At 48.8% G+C, this 16,008-nt stretch overlaps 1 protein-coding gene across 7 annotated transcripts in view; it reads right to left on the bottom strand.

The window, feature by feature from the left end:
• Nucleotides 1–16,008, bottom strand: part of farp1 (FERM, RhoGEF (ARHGEF) and pleckstrin domain protein 1 (chondrocyte-derived)) — a 263,668-nt gene that overhangs the window by 102,033 nt on the left and 145,627 nt on the right. For all 7 annotated transcript variants that reach the window (XR_011886088.1, XM_072258822.1, XM_072258824.1 and 4 more), the window contains exons 5-10: nt 15,828–15,906; nt 13,025–13,122; nt 11,426–11,540; nt 5,537–5,684; nt 4,631–4,726; nt 4,380–4,540 (exon numbers count right to left, since the gene is read on the bottom strand). Coding sequence is in view for 6 of the 7 variants with exons in the window: in XM_072258822.1 (XP_072114923.1) it covers nt 4,380–4,540; nt 4,631–4,726; nt 5,537–5,684; nt 11,426–11,540; nt 13,025–13,122; nt 15,828–15,906 (697 nt within the window). In the remaining variant the exon portion in view is untranslated. The remainder of the gene's footprint in view (nt 1–4,379; nt 4,541–4,630; nt 4,727–5,536; nt 5,685–11,425; nt 11,541–13,024; nt 13,123–15,827; nt 15,907–16,008) is intronic.

Raw genomic sequence — 16,008 nt, 5'->3', positions numbered from 1 at the left:
AGCCTCTCCTTAACCTTCTCTGCAACCTGCCTGCCACCCTGGCCATTCCCTTTTCTCTCTTCTGCTTTCTGGGAGAAGATACAGGAGCTCGAAAGCCCAAGCAAACAGAACAGCTTCTTCCCCACTGCTCTCAGTTTTGGAAACAATCACCTCTCTGTCATCGCCCTGCCGGTGATGCTTCCATATTCTCAAACCCGTAATTCTATCTCTTCTGTAATTGTCATTTCTTTTTACAGCACTTCTGGCTGCATCACAAACTTTGTACCATTCTGCTGTTTAGTGCTTGTCGTTGTATTTATTATCACCCTGTGAACCGTTTGCTTTGTGAGCTTTTCACAAACAAAGGATTCAAATACAATCTGATGCATGTGACAATAAACTAACCTGAATGAGAATCTGACGCGGGCCACCCCAGCTCAGGGAGGTGGGAGGAGACTGCGGACATTCCCTCCAACAGGACAGTGTAATTGCTTGGAAGCTGGTGCAAGTCACACGAGCTCTTGAGATGGAAAGCAGCTGGAAAACAGCCAGCTCTTCCATTCAAGAAAAAAGCAAGAACAAAAACATCCAAACCCCTCAGCGCAACCCTAACCCACATGGTCGACACAGCCACTAGTTTGTATAGCACAACCATAGAAAGAAGGAAAGGTCAGGACAGAGAGTGAACTTCAGAATCTGAGGATAAACAGACCTTGGTCTACCGTTTCAAGCTCAGTACTGCAGCATTCCATCAGCCTCAGCCCTCACTCAGCGGGACACCACCTGTTACTGCTCTCCCACAGAGCAGCACGACCTCAGCACAAGCAAAGCAGCCACTTGTAACCGCATAACCTGCAATGCTCTTTCCACATGGCCAGGTTTTTGGCCAAATTCGCAGACGATACGATTATAGGTGGAAGAGCAGGTCGTGTTGAGGAACCAGTGAGTATGCAGAAGGACTTAGACAGATGAGACAATGGGCAAATGGAATATAGCTGAGGGAAGTTTATCATCATGCACTTTGGTAGAAGCAGTAAAGGTGTAGACTAATTTCTAAATGAGCAGAAAGTTCAAAAATCTGTGGTGCAAAGAGACTGGGGATTCCTCATGCAGGGCTCATTAAAGGTTAACTTGCAGGTTGAGACAGTGGTGAGGAAAGCAAATGCAACATTTTCATTCAATTGGAGAGGACGAGAATATAAAAACAAGGGTGCATTGCTGGGGCTTTATAAGGCATTGCTCAGATCACACTTGAAGTGTTGTGAGCTGTTTTGGGCCCCTTATCTAAGAAAGGATGTGCTGGCTTTGGAGAAGGTCCAGAGGAGATTCATGAGAATGATCATGGGAATGAAAGGGTTAACACATGAGAAACATTTGATGGCTCTGGGCCTGAACTCCCTGGAGTTCAGAAGAATAAGGGAATATCTCATAGAAACCTATTGAATATTGAAAGATCTAGAATGAGTGGACGTGAGGAGGATGTTTCCTATGGTGGGGGAGGTCTAGGACCAGAAGGCCCAGCTTCAGAAAAGAAGGGCATCCATTTAGAACAGATATGAGGAAAACTTTGTGTCCCACTGAACAGCCCCTCTCTCACTCCAGTGTCCCACTGAACAGCCCCTCTCTCACTCCAGTGTCCCACTGAACAGCCCTTCTCTCACTCCAGTGTCTCACTGAACAGCCTCCCTCTCACTCCAGTGTCCCACTGAACAGCCCCTATCTCACTCCAGTGTCCCACTGAACAGCCCCCCTCTCACTCCAGTGTCCCACTGAACAGCCCCACTCTCACTCCAGTGTCCCACTGAACAGCCCCCCTCTCACTCCAGTGTCCCACTGAACAGCCCCTATCTCACTCCAGTGTCCCACTGAACAGCCCCCTCTCACTCCAGTGTCCCACTGAACAAGCCTCCCTCTCAATCCAGTGTCCCACTGAACAGCCCCTCTCTCAATCCAGTGTCCCACTGAACAGCATCTCTCTCACTCCAGTGTCCCACTGAACAGCCCTTCTCTCAATCCAGTGTCCCACTGAACAGCCCCCCTCTCAATCCAGTGTCCCACTGAACAGCCCCCTCTCAATCTAGTGTCCCACTGAACAGCCCCCCTCTCACTCCAGTGTCCCACTGAACAGCCTCCCTCTCACTCCAGTGTCCCACTGAACAGCCCCTCTCTCACTCCAGTGTCCCACTGAACAGCCCCCCTCTCACTCCAGTGTCCCACTGAACAGCCCCTCTCTCACTCCAGTGTCCCACTGAACAGCCCCCCCTCTCAATCTAGTGTCCCACTGAACAGCATCTCTCTCACTCCAGTGTCCAACTGAACAGCCCTTCTCTCAATCCAGTGTCCCACTGAACAGCCCCCCTCTCAATCCAGTGTCCCACTGAACAGCCCCTCTCTCACTCCAGTGTCCCACTGAACAGCCCCCCTCTCAATCCAGTGTCCCACTGAACAGCCCCTCTCTCACTCCAGTGTCCCACTGAACAGCATCTCTCTCACTCCAGTGTCCCACTGGACAGCCCTTCTCTCAATCCAGTGTCCCACTGAACAGCCCCCTCTCAATCCAGTGTCCCACTGAACAGCCCCACTCTCACTCCAGTGTCCCACTGAACAGTCCCTCTCTCGCTCCAGTGTCCCACTGAACAGCCCCCTCTCACTCCAGTGTCCCACTGAACAGCATCTCTCGTTCCAGTGTCCCACCGAACAGCCCCTCTCTCACTCCAGTGTCCCACTGAACAGCCCTTCTCTCACTCCAGTGTCCCACTGAACAGCCCCTCTCTCACTCCAGTGTCCCACTGAACAGCCCCCCTCTCAATCCAGTGTCCCACTGAACAGCCCCTCTCTCAATCCAGTGTCCCACTGAACAGCATCTCTCTCACTCCAGTGTCCCACTGAACAGCCCCTCTCTCAATCCAGTGTCCCATTGAACAGCCCCCCTCTCACTCCAGTGTCCCACTGAACAGCCCCCCTCTCAATCCAGTGTCCCACTGAACAGCCCCTCTCTCACTCCAGTGTCCCACTGAACAGCCCCCTCTCAATCTAGTGTCCCACTGAACAGCCCCCTCTCACTCCAGTGTCCCACTGAACAGCATCTCATTCCAGTGTCCCACCGAACAGCCCCTCTCTCACTCCAGTGTCCCACTGAACAGCCCCTCTCTCACTCCAGTGTCCCACTGAACAGCCCCTCTCTCACTCCAGTGTCCCACTGAACAGCCCCCCTCTCAATCCAGTGTCCCACTGAACAGCCCCTCTCTCAATCCAGTGTCCCACTGAACAGCATCTCTCTCACTCCAGTGTCCCACGGAACAGCCCCTCTCTCAATCCAGTGTCCCATTGAACAGCCCCCACCTCACTCCAGTGTCCCACTGAACAGCCCCTCTCTCACTCCAGTGTCCCACCGAACAGCCCTTCTCTCAATCCAGTGTCCCACTGAACAGCCCCCCTCTCAATCCAGTGTCCCACTGCAGCCCTTCTCTCAATCCAGTGTCCCACTGAACAGCCCTTCTCTCAATCCAGTGTCCCACTGAACAGCCCTTCTCTCAATCCAGTGTCCCATTGAACAGCCCTTCTCTCAATCCAGTGTCCCACTGAACAGCCCTTCTCTCAATCCAGTGTCCCACTGAACAGCCCCTCTCTCAATCCAGTGTCCCACTGAACAGCCCTTCTCTCACTCTCGTGTACCACACTGGAGCAGCTGGACAGTAAAGACACCCACAAGAAACTTTGGAGATTTGCTCAGCACATCATGGGAACCAGCCTTCCCTCTATCAACTCTGCCTACATTAACTGCTGTCCCAGTAAAGCAGCCAGCATAATCAACCCCCCCCCCAACTGCAAACATTCTCTTTACTCCCCTCTCCTATCAGGCAGAAGATACAAAAAACTGAAAGCACGTCCATCATGCTCAAAGTCAGCTTCAAACCCACTGTTATAACACCACTGAATGCTCCCATCGTATGATAAGATGGACCCTTGACCTCACAATCTATGTTGTTATGCTCCTGCACCTAATTGTCCAACTGCCGTTACACCTTATTTGCATTCTGTTATTGCGTTATCTAAATTGTTCTACCTCAATGCACTGTGTAAAGAACTGTTCTGTATGACCAGTACTTAGGATAAGCTCTTCACTAATTTGGTATTAAAGACCATTGAACTGCTCTTCCTTCAATGCAGTGCTCCCTCAGCACAGCCCTCTGCAACACACCCTCACCAAAAGGGAGGTGCTCCCTCATCACTGCTACTCCAGGACATGGTGCTCCCCTGACAACATCCCTTCCACAGCATACTCCTCCGTCGGCAACACCCTCCCCACAACGCCACGTTCTGTGACTAGCAGGCACTGGCGACTCATCTACGCGAGAAGGTACGAACGCAGTGGTCACCACCTTGGCTCTACACTGTACCTGAACCTGAAGGAGGATCCTCGGCTGAAGAGGAGGGGCTTGGGTTTGGGTTTTGGCTCCTCAAACAGTCGGAAGAAGGCATGGTATTCCACGCAGATCTTCCAGAAGGCCTTGCAGGAATCTCGGCTGGCCATGGTAAACTCCAAGGTGTCCTGACAGGACTGCAGAGAAGATGCAAGGACACAAAGGTCAGCACTAGTTGCGGAGAGGGAAGCAACTGGAGAGAGGGACTGGGACCGGTTAACACTCACATTTGTCTCTGGACGGAACTTAATGAGGAACCGCTTCCTTTTGAAGCTCAGCTTGCGAACCTTGGCCCAGTTGAACGAGTTGATCTTGTTATTCCCCTGCACCAGACATCAAAACATCAACGTGTTAGAATGAACCCAAGTGGGACAGGAAGAAAATCTAAAAAATACTGCCGTGGTCAGAAACAGGAAATAGAATCTGACAATACCCTAAATTCTCGACAGGTCAGGCTAGAGAGAAAAACAGAGTTCCAGATTTGGGAAAGAGAGATTTAAAATCGTCTTTCTAACTTTAAAAACAAGTAAATTTAGAAGCATTTTAATTATAAGAATATTGCCAGCACTTGAAGAAATATGTTACTGGAGAGGTTGAGCAAGCTAGGACTTTACTCCTTGGGGTGTAGGAGAATGACAGGCAACCTTATTGAAGTGTGTAAAATCATGAGGGGCACAGAAAGGGTGAGTGCACACAATCTTTTTCCCAAGGAAAGAAAATCAAGAACGAGAGGGCACAGGTTTAGGGTGAGAGGGGAGAGACCAAGGGACAACTTTTTCACCCAGAGCCTGGTCTGCAGATGCACCGACTGCCAGGGAGAGTGGTTGAGCCAGATACATTAACAGCATTTGGATAAGGATATGGATCGGTAAGATTCAAAGGGATGTGGGTCAAATGTAAACAAATGGGACGAGTTTAGGTTGGCACCTGGATGGTATGAAGGGCCTTTTTCCAATCTGCAGGACAGATTCTTTTGCAGTCCCGATGAATGATTTCTGTTCATCGCGTTAATCCTGTTTCTTCCCCCCACAGATGCTGCTTGCCTTGCTGAGCGTTGCCAACATTTGCTGCTGATGTGTGAGGGAAGGCAAGGGGCTGCGTCACCCCCACCGTACACACGCACCCCCTCTCACCTGAAAGACAATAATTCCCGTGTGCGACACAGAGAGGTTGATCTTCGTCCCTTCCCTGTCCTTCGCTCGGTGCTGGCGGATTCCATACATTTCCAACTTCCTTGCGATCTCCAGGAGCTGGTAGTCAGAAGTCGCAGGTGTTTGACCACTTTAGCCGGGAGAGACAAGCAAAGGGGGTAATTCCATGAGACGGCTTCTCAGAAAAACCTGCCAGTCTCCAGTCCCCGTCTTCCACCCATGATTTCTGCACTGATGCTCCTGGCCTCCACTGACACCCTGTCAAGGTTGTCTCTCCGCCAGGGAGTGCCTAACGTCCCTGAAGTCCCACATCATCAGGGAAATGTCAAGTCAGTAAGTGCGGAGCAGGCGGGAGCATAGATTTAAGGGAAAGACGTGGAAGAGTTAAGACCGTAAGAGGTGGGAGCAGAATTATATCATTCAGCCATTTGAGTTTGCTCAGCCATTTAATCATAGCTGACTGGGTGACAGAAACAATTCCATGTCCCATTCTCATTCTGATATATCTATCCACGGCCTCCTCTACTGTAAAGATGAAGCCACACTCAGGTTGGAGGAATACCACCTTATAATCCGTCAGGGTAGCCTCCAACCTGGTGGCATGAACATTGACTTCTCAAACTTCCGTTAATGTCCCACTTCCCCTTCGTAAACCATCCGTTACTTATTTATTTATATACACACTTTCTTTTTCTCTCTCTCCTTTTTCTCCCTCTGCCCCTCTCACTATACCCCTTGCCCATCCTCTGGTTTTCCCCCCCTTCCCCTTTTCCTTCTCCCTAGGCCTTCTGTCCCACGATCCTCTCATATCCCTTTTGCCAATCAGCTGTCCAGCTCTTGGCTCCATCCGTCCCCCTCCTGTCTTCGCCTATCATTTCCGATCTCCCCTTCCCCCTCCCACTTTCAAATCTCTTACTAGCTCTTCCTTCAGTTAGTCCTGACAAAGGGTCTCAGCCTGAAACGTCGACTGCACCTCTTCCTAGAGATGCTGCCTGGCCTGCTGCGTTCACCAGCAACTTTTAAGTGCATTTTAAAACTACTTGAATACTTTCACCTCTAGGCCGATAGATTGAAGTTTCAGCAGGCTGCTTTGGCATTTTCTTTATTAATTCAGATTTACCGGAAATTAAGTTTTTAATCTTTTCAATGAATAATTCTGCACTCACTACCATTGGTACTATCTATAGGAGGTGCTGTCTCAGGGAAGCAACATCTATCAACACAGATCCCCACCCTCTGGGCCATGCCATCTTCTCACAGCTACCATTGGGCAGGAGGGACAGAAGCGCAAAGTCTCACACCACCAGGTCAAGAACAGCTACTTCCCTTCAGATCCTGAACCAAGCCACACACCCCTAATCACAGCAGCGCTATGACAACTTTGCACCACAACGGACTTTGTGTTCTTTCTTGTTAAATTCGTGTTTAATTTTTGTTGTTCTTGTGAATGCAACTTATCAGATGCAATGTACCTGTGATGTTGGTGCAAGTTCTTCATTGCACCTATTGCATATTTACTTATGCACTTAATAATGAACTTGACTTTGAATACCTCTTGACCCCCAGGCCTTAAACAAAGAGCTTGCAGGCTCCAGCTACTTGGATGTCAATCTTCCTTAAGATCGACACTCCTGGTCTGACAATGTCTTTGTTACACAACTATCGTTCTTCTCCTCAAATTCCCTTAGTGGTCCTCAATTTCCAGATGTCCCGCTCCACCAATTCTGGCATCTTGGCATCAGACAGGGCAGCCAGTTGTCATTGATCATGAACTTCAGGAAGGGGAAATTGGGAGAACACACACCAGCTCTCATTGGCTAAGGAAAGGACGAGCAGCTTCAAGTTCCTGGGCATCAACGTCTCAGGGGTTCTATCCTAAGCCCAACATATTAAGACAGTTACAAAGAAGGCACACCAGTGGCTGGACTTCACTAGAGGTTTGAGGAGAGTTGGTACAGTACTGTGCTAGTCTTAGGCACATGTAGAAAAGTTCTGTAAAGCAAAGATGTTTTCAAAAATAATCAAATGAAAAGTTTCTAAATAGCAAAAAGAACAGAGCAGTAAGCAGTAAAAATCTAAATCAAATCAATGTTTGGTGTGACCATCCTCTTTGCCTTTAAAACTGCAACAATTCTTTTAGGTACACTGTTGTGCAGTTTTATACGAAAATCGGCTAATAGGTTGTTCCAAGCATCTTGGAGAACTTGCCGCAGTTCTTCTGCAGACTGTGGGTGTCTTGCTTGCTTCTGCCTGTCCAGGTAATCCCAGACAGCCTCAATAATGTTGAGATCAAGGCTCTGTGGAGGCCATACCATCTGAAATCATATAAAAGATCTAGGGTGCCTAAGACTTTTGCACAGCACTGTATTATCACCAAATACTCTTACAAATTTCTATTGATGTACCCAGCATTGAGGACATCTCCAAGAGACGTGCCTCGATAAGGGTGACGTCTACCAGTGCAGACCCTCGCTATCTGGGACTGCCTCCTTTGCATACGCGCCATCGGGGAAGAGATTCAGGAAGCTGAAGACCCACACTCAGTGATTCAGAAACAGCTTCTTCCTCTCCGCCATCAGATTTCTGAATGGTGCATGAAAAGGATGTTGCCTGGGCTGGAGGACTTTAGTTTCGGGGACAGATTAGATTGGGCTCATCTTCCCTGGAGCAGAGGAGGCAGAGGGGTGGTCTGCTGGAGGTGTATAAAATTATGGGGCAAGATCTTTGTTCCAGTGGTAGAAGTATCAAAAACAAGGGGGCGTAGGTTTAAGGTGAGAGGAAAGGACTTCAAAGGAGATCTGAAAGGTATTTTAAATAGTGGTTGATATCTGGAACTCACTGGCAGAGTCAGATACAATGTTATGTTTGAGAAGTATTTAGGCAGATGCTTAAATAGGCAAGTCATAGAAGGATAATGGACCAAATACAGATAAATGGAATTAGTGTGGATGGACAAATAGGTAAGCACGGACATGGTGAGTCAGAGGGCCTGTTTCTGTGACCCCAATCCAACTTTGTAAACCAGTTCCAACCACTTCACCAAATGGGAGTCAACTCAAGCCTTACAGTGCATCACATTGCAGAGTGGCATTATGTTTATGCTCCTGGTATGGCAGTTCTGAGGTTTAACTACTCCAATGCAGTTGCAAGTTCGAATTCTGCCACGGGAAGCTAAATATCCTAAATAAATCAAGTGATCCTCAGTGCTGACGAAGCTTTAGGGCATGGGGCGGTTGTGAAAGCCCATCTGGATCCACTAATCTCCTCCAGGGGAGGAAATCTGCCACCCTCACTCATCTGGCCTGAACAAGACTGCAGACCCACTGTTATGGTTAATTCTTAACTACTCTTTGAAATGATTCAGCTCAGAGCATCAGCAATAAATTCTGGTCTTGACAGTCAGATCCCCTCAAGGAACAGAAAAGGTCAAGGCAGGCTAATGCATAAAAGATTAATTTACTTTGTTTTTGTACTTTAAACGTCTGACAGAAGTCGGAGTGGAGGATCTCCCTCTCTCCCGCCGTAAGGTTGGCAACGGAAGTCTCTCTGCAGGGAAGGTCTGAAACGAACTTTATCAAAGTCCGCTTACATCTCAGCCTGCCGAGCCGAGGCTGCCCTTTGCTACAAGTGATTCACAGGCTCGACGTATTTCCTCTCACACAGCGTGAGGCAAATATCAACCCTGGCACTGCGATCGACAGCTCCTATTCTTACAGTCCAGCCTGGTTCTCAATCCCCTTTCCCTCACAGTCAAACAACACACAAGTGCTGTCTACGCAAGGAAGCTTATAGGCATAGACAGAGTAGACAGCCAGTATTTCTTTTACCCAGGGTCAAAATGTCAAATGCTAGCAGGCATGCATTTAGGGTGAGGGGGAAGGAAGTTCAAAGGAGACGTGCAGGGCAAGCTTTTTTTCACACAGAGTGGTGGGTAGCTGGAATATGCTGTTAGAGGTGGTGGTAGAGGGAGATATGGTGGAGGCATAAACATGCGAATGTGCAGAGAATGCGGAGACCATGAGCAGGCAGAAAAGATTAGGTGTCTAGCTTAATTAGTTGGTACAGCATTGCGGGCCGAAGGACCTTTTCCCATGCAGTACTGTTGTACATTTTAAGTTGCTGAGACCCCGGTTTTCTTGCCTTGGGTAGCCTCCAACCTGAGGACATGAATATTGATTTTTCAAATTTCCCGTAACTGCCCCCACCCCTTCACTATTCCCCTATTCTCATTCACCACTCTCATCCTATCTCCTTACTTGCCCATCGTCTCCCACCGGCGCTCCTCCCCCTTCCCTTTCTTCCATGGTTTTCAACCCTCTGCTATCAGATTCCCCCTTCTCCAACCCTTTATCTTTCACCGATCGACTACCCAGCTCTTTACTTCAGCCTATCCTCTCTCCCAGTTTCACCAATCACCTACTACCTTGCACTTCCTCCCCTCTCTCCCACCCCCCACCCACCTTCTTGCTCTGACTTCTCATCTTTTCTTCCAGTCCTGATGAAGGGTCTCGGCCTGAAACGTCAACTGTTTACTCTTTTCCATAGATGCTGCCTGGCCTGCTGAGTTCCTCCAGCATTTTGTGTGTGTGGCTTGGATTTCAAGCACCTGCAGACTTTCTCAAATTTGTCCCTTCTTTGGACTCTGTCTATACTTCTTGCTGCCTCAGTAATGCACACAGCACAAACAAAGACACCACCCACTGCAGGCATTCTCTCTTCTCCCCTCTGCCATTGAGTAGAGGATACAAAGGCCGAAAGCACATGGCACCAGGCTCAAAGACAACTTCTATCCCGTTGTTATAAGACTAGTAAATGGTCCGTAGTATAATAAAATGGCTTCTTGACTTCACAATCTACCTTGTTATGATTTTGCACCTTATTGCTTACTTGCACTGCATTTTTACTGTAAATATTATACTTTATTCTGCATTCGGTTATGTTTTTACCTCAGACTACCTCACTGCATTATTGAAATCAATTGATCTTTATGAACAGCATGTATGACAAGCTTTTCACGGTGGCTTGGTACATGTGACAATAATAAACCAATTCCAACTGAATTGAGCAGGAATTTCAACAGCCAGAGGGGGGATTTAGGGTGGCCTGAGGTGGGGTTAAGGTGGTCAGTAGTGGAATTAGGGTGGTCCAAGGTAGGGAGGCCTGAGGTGGAGTTAGGGTGGTCCAAGGTGACATGAGGGCAGCACAAGGTGGAGTTGTAGTGGCCTGAGGTGGATAGGGCTGTCCGAGGTGGGGATAGGGTGGTCTGAGGAGGGGCTGGGGCGGCCCGAGGAGGGGGTGGGGCGGTTCGAGGAGCGGCCCGCGGAGGGGATAGGGTGGTCCGAAGAGGGGTTGGGGCGGTCCGAGGAGGGGGTGGGGCGGCCCGAGGAGGGGGTGGGGCGGCCCGAGGAGGGGGTGGGGCGGTCCGAGGAGGGGATGGGGCGGCCCGAGGAGGGGGTGGGGCGGCCCGAGGAGGGGCCGGGGCGGTTCGAGGAGGGGTCGGGGCGGTCCGAGGAGGGGTCGGGGCGGTCCGAGGAGGGGTCGGGGCGGTCCGAGGAGGGGTCAGGGCGGTCCGAGGAGGGGTCAGGGCGGTCCAAGGAGGGGTCAGGGCGGTCCGAGGAGGGGTTAGGATGTTCAAAAAGGAAGTTTGTGTAGTCTGACATGTGTTAATTTGGTCTGAGGTGGAGACTGAGTGAACCGTGGCAGAGTTATCGTGGTCTGAGGTGGAATTTGGGTTGTCTGAGGTAAAGTCGGGTAACGTGAGGTGCCGTGAACTTTTGACTATTAATGGTTGGACATGCCTGATGTTTCTTGTCTCCATTTTCCAAGGCCGCCACAATGCAAATGGAAGGGTTAACAAGGCCTCTCACTTACACATGCTGGCGGTGAAACTCCTTTATCTTCTCCTCCAGAGCTTCTTGTTGAGGGATGTACTTGTGTTTTGCCAAATGCTCAGAGAAAACATCTTCATCAAAGTCTCCAATTTCCGCTGGAAGAGAGAAGTGTGGATCATTTCAGTACGTCAGACAGCACAGCCAGTCATCAACAACTTTAACTAACACCTCACCCACCTTTTGTCCCAGGAAAAGGATTGTAAAAAGGCTTGCGTTTCTGCAGCAGCTTTCACAGTGTATTGCCTTACTCGTAACACTGAGCAGCATGGGAACAGGAGCAGCAGAGATACTGGAGTAATTCAGCACCAGCAGGTCAGGTAACAGCTGTGAATGGAAACGGACTGAGATGCTTCACGTGGGCTGGCTGATACAGAGGAGGAAGCCAGTGTAAAAAAGGTGAAGGGGAAGTAGGGTGCAAAATCTGGCAATTGATAGTTGGATCCAGGTGAGGGGATGATATAGCAACCACTTGCTTGGTGACACTGGCTGTGCGATACTGTAAGCATTAGCCAGGGAATTGGGAAGAGCATCCCTGCTCTTTGACCCAACACTGGGATTCCTCCAACACACACACACTGCAGGAGGAAACTCAGCAGGTCAGACAGCATCAATGGAGGGAAATGGCCATTCCGTGTTTCGGGCTGAGACCCTTTGTCAGGATTGTAAAGAATGAGGGGAAAATCCTGAATAAAAGAGGAGGGACTGAAAATGAGAAGAGAGGTAGGTGGAATGGGGAAGTGGGAATGAAGTGAGAAGCTGGGAGGTGATGGGGCAGAGGCAAAGGTCTGAAAAATATGGAATCTGTTAGCAGAAGACAGTGGAACATAAAATAAAGGGAAGGTAGGTAACCAGAGGGAAGGTGTGGGTGACGAACAGGTTGCAAGGGCAGGGAATAGGAACAAGATGGGATAATGGCGCCAGAGGGATATAGAAAAACAAAGGGGTGTTGTTACTGTAAGTTAGAGAAGTTGATATTGATGCCATCAGGTTAGAGACTACCAGGACATAGTCAGAATCTCCCAGTGGTCAGTCTTTCCCACAATGACATCCAATCTACGTTTGACCGCAAATGGGCAGCAGAGAAGACTGTGGGTAGTCATGTCAGTGTTGGAATGGGTGTTCACCGAGCAGACTTGACTGTTGCGGTAGATGGAGTGAAGATCAGTGAGGGAATGGATAGCCACTGGGAGATTCTGACTGTTGCGGTGGATGGAGTGAAGATCATTGAGGGAATGGGTAGCCAGTGGGAGATCCAGACTGTTGTAGCAGATGGAGTGAAGTTTCTGGATGAAGCGATACACCAATCTGTGTCGTGTCTCACCGACCATAGAAGAGGCCACACTTGGGAGCACCAGGTATAATGAATGACCCCAATGGATTACATTTGATTCTTCCCACCCACCAAGAAAGAAGAGCTATCTCGTCTGGAAGATAATCCCTCCAATACTGCACTATTCCTTCAGTAAGGAACCGAGGCAGGTTCAGATGCTGAAGGGGACCTTTGGGAAGAGGTACGGGATGGAATTTTTCCACGGTCCTAACTCCACGCCCACAGTAAGAGACCTTTGAATTGACTCACATTGGATGATGTGAGAGACCAGGAGAGCTGCACTTGTATCGTTGCAAGTCATTCTGCCCGAGGCCAGGTCCTGTTTGATTTGCAATGCAAAGAGATACCTGCAAAACACATCCAGTCAGTCATCTCAGAAACACTTCCAGCATATCTGCAATCAATCTGATAGCGTAGGAGCAGGGAGCACTTGCCACAGTGCACTGCATGCAATGGATTGAGAAAAGCACACTGGTACGCTCAGGAACACAAGAGGTTTGCAGAGTAGTGAACACAGCCCTCCTCACCACTGGTAACAGCTACAGGAAAGCAGCCTCTGTCATTAAAGATTCCCCACCGCCTGGATCACACCCTTTTCTCACTGCTACTGTCAGACAGGAGGGACAGAACCCCGAAGTCCCAAACCACCAGGTACAGGAACAGCTACTTTCCAACAACCATCGGTTGAACTGGCCTGCATAATCCTCACTCAGCAGAACTACAGACCAACTTTTGCACTACCATGGACTTGTTTCTGATTGCATCTTTTTATTTGCACTTGTGTGCTGTTTTGCATAGTGTTTCTTTTTCCTTACTCTCTTGTATACTTTTGTATAGTCTTTGACATCGTCGGTAACGATTTTACTTGGAAGGGGGTGAGGGGAAGGTGTTTGATAGTCAAAAGAAAACGCCTTCTTTTATTGCCTCTAGGATTGCAACTTGAGAGGACTAAAACATAAAAGCCAGGATGCTGTATACTGCTGAGGCTTTAATAAGGCTCCGCCATCAGTTTTCTGAATGGACAATGAATCCATGAACACTATCTCACTATTTATTTTCCTCTCTTTTTTTGCACTATTTGTTTAATTAATTTTTTTTAATATATACTTCTTATTGCATGTCCAAAAAATGAAATAAAGCAAAAAGTCAGTGAGTTTCACAAAATTTGCCAGTGATATTAAACCCTATTCTGATTCTGAGCATTTGGAATATTGTGGGCCCTGTATCAAAGGAAAGAAGTGCTGGCCCTGGAGAGGATCCAGAGGAGGTTCACAAGAATGTAAAGTTCAGAACACGAGAAGCATTGGATGTCTCTCAGCCTGTACTCTCTGGAGTTCACAACAATGTGGGAGGTGGAGGGGGAGGGATCTTTGAAGCATACCAGACTCTGAAAGGTCTGGATAGAGTGGACGTGGAGAGACTGACTCCATCAGCAGAAGAGTTTAGGATCAGAAGGGCACTCTCGGAATAAAGAGGCGGCTCTGTAAGACAGAGATGAGGAGGAATTTCTTCAACCCGATGGTGGGGAATCTGTAGACTTCTTTGCCACTGAAGGATGCGAAAGCCAAGTTGTTGGGTGTATTTAAAGCAGAGATTGATAGGTCCTTGAGTGGTAAGGGGGGGATTAAAGGTTGCGGGGAGGCAGGGAAGAACAGGACTTTAAAAAAAATCAGCCATGTCTGATTTGTGGAGGAGATATAATGGGCCAAATGGCCTAATTTGCTCCTTTTTTTAAAATGGTATTATGGATATGCAGGAGAATAACCAGTAATTCATGGTGTGTCCAAACAAACCATAAATTGGAGACCTTGTGACCTGAGTGCATTGTTTGTGAATAAAATATAAACTTTCGATGCAGCAGAGACTGTCTAAAGTGTTGGAATTCTTGGAGGAAAGTGCAGGCTGTAACAATAACACCAGGCCAGTTCTCATTGCCCACCATGTTCTTCAATGACAGAGAGACACCTCAGATATGCGGCAGGGGCAGGAGGTCATTCAACCACAGGAGTTCCTGAAGACATTCCCAGGGCATGTCCAAGAAACATTATTAATCAATATGATTCCATTCGAGTTACGCAGCCGAGCCGAACTGAAAGGTCACATGGCGAGAAAACACAGGCTCACTGAGATAAGAGCAAAGATTTGCTTTTCTAGAATACTTCTCGTATCTCCTTCCATAACACTCGACAGCCATTCAGACAAATGTCAAGGGCAGTCACCTCCGTCACGTAGGAGCTAGAGCAGAAAATGTGTACAGGGCAAATTCCCACAATATGATAATGACCAGATCACAGTCGGGCTATCTCTGTTCTTTTCCACAGGGCGTGCCAGGTGCCTGCAAGGCTCAGCCTGGGGTGGCATCGGGTGCCTGCAAGGCTCAGCCTGGGGTGGCCGTGGACGCCAATGCAATAGGGCTGCTGCAGAAGCCCACGGACAGGTAATGGAAGGGTCTGGACCTTCCCTGTGCAGGCAGATGGGATTAGTTTAGCTGGGCATTTGATTACAGTCAATTAGTTGAGCAAAACATTGTGGGTTGAGGGGCCTGTTCCTGTGCTGTACTGCTCTGTATTCTGAGTGTCTCAGTGACGCTGATCTGGAAGTCAGGGTCTTTCAGAGCACTCTCTGTGAGGCTAATCACAGCTTCTACGTACCATCACAAAAGCCCGTTAGCAAGAAACAAGCCTTTCGGCCCACCTTGCCTGTGCTGGCCATCAAACGAGCATACTAATCCCATTTTATTCTCCCCACATCCCGAAAACCCCAATGACTGTACCACTCAGTTATACACAAGGGGCAATTCACAGTAGGTAGAGCACCTCCAGCCTACCCCTCAGCCCAACGACATCGTGTCGGACCTTCACAACCTCAAGGCGTCCTTGGCCATTACAAAAGGGGACAGCACCCCACTGACCGAGGGCACCACTGCCAATAGGCAGTGTCCCAGGTGCTCCCTCACGGTCCAAGTACTGGTTTCACCTTCCGCAGTGACACTGTCTCCACAAACCCAAAGAATGGGAGCTCCCAGATCAACCGCAAAAGATCGGGCACCAACCTTGTCAGTTCTTCTTGAAGCTGCGTGTGATCAGGTGGGAAGAACTTCACGACGAATCTCATCACAACGTGCCTCGGCCCTGGGGAGGAATATTAAAGGAAGAACTGCATTTTCATAGTGCCTCTCTCATCTTTTCTCAAACAACTCAAAGCACTTCTTAGCCAAACTAACAAGCATTTTG

This window comes from Mobula birostris, chromosome 5, assembly GCF_030028105.1.
Source record: "Mobula birostris isolate sMobBir1 chromosome 5, sMobBir1.hap1, whole genome shotgun sequence".
NCBI lineage: Eukaryota > Metazoa > Chordata > Chondrichthyes > Myliobatiformes > Myliobatidae > Mobula > Mobula birostris.
Note: the sequence above shows the minus strand (reverse complement) of the source record. Positions and strands in the feature narration are given on the sequence as shown.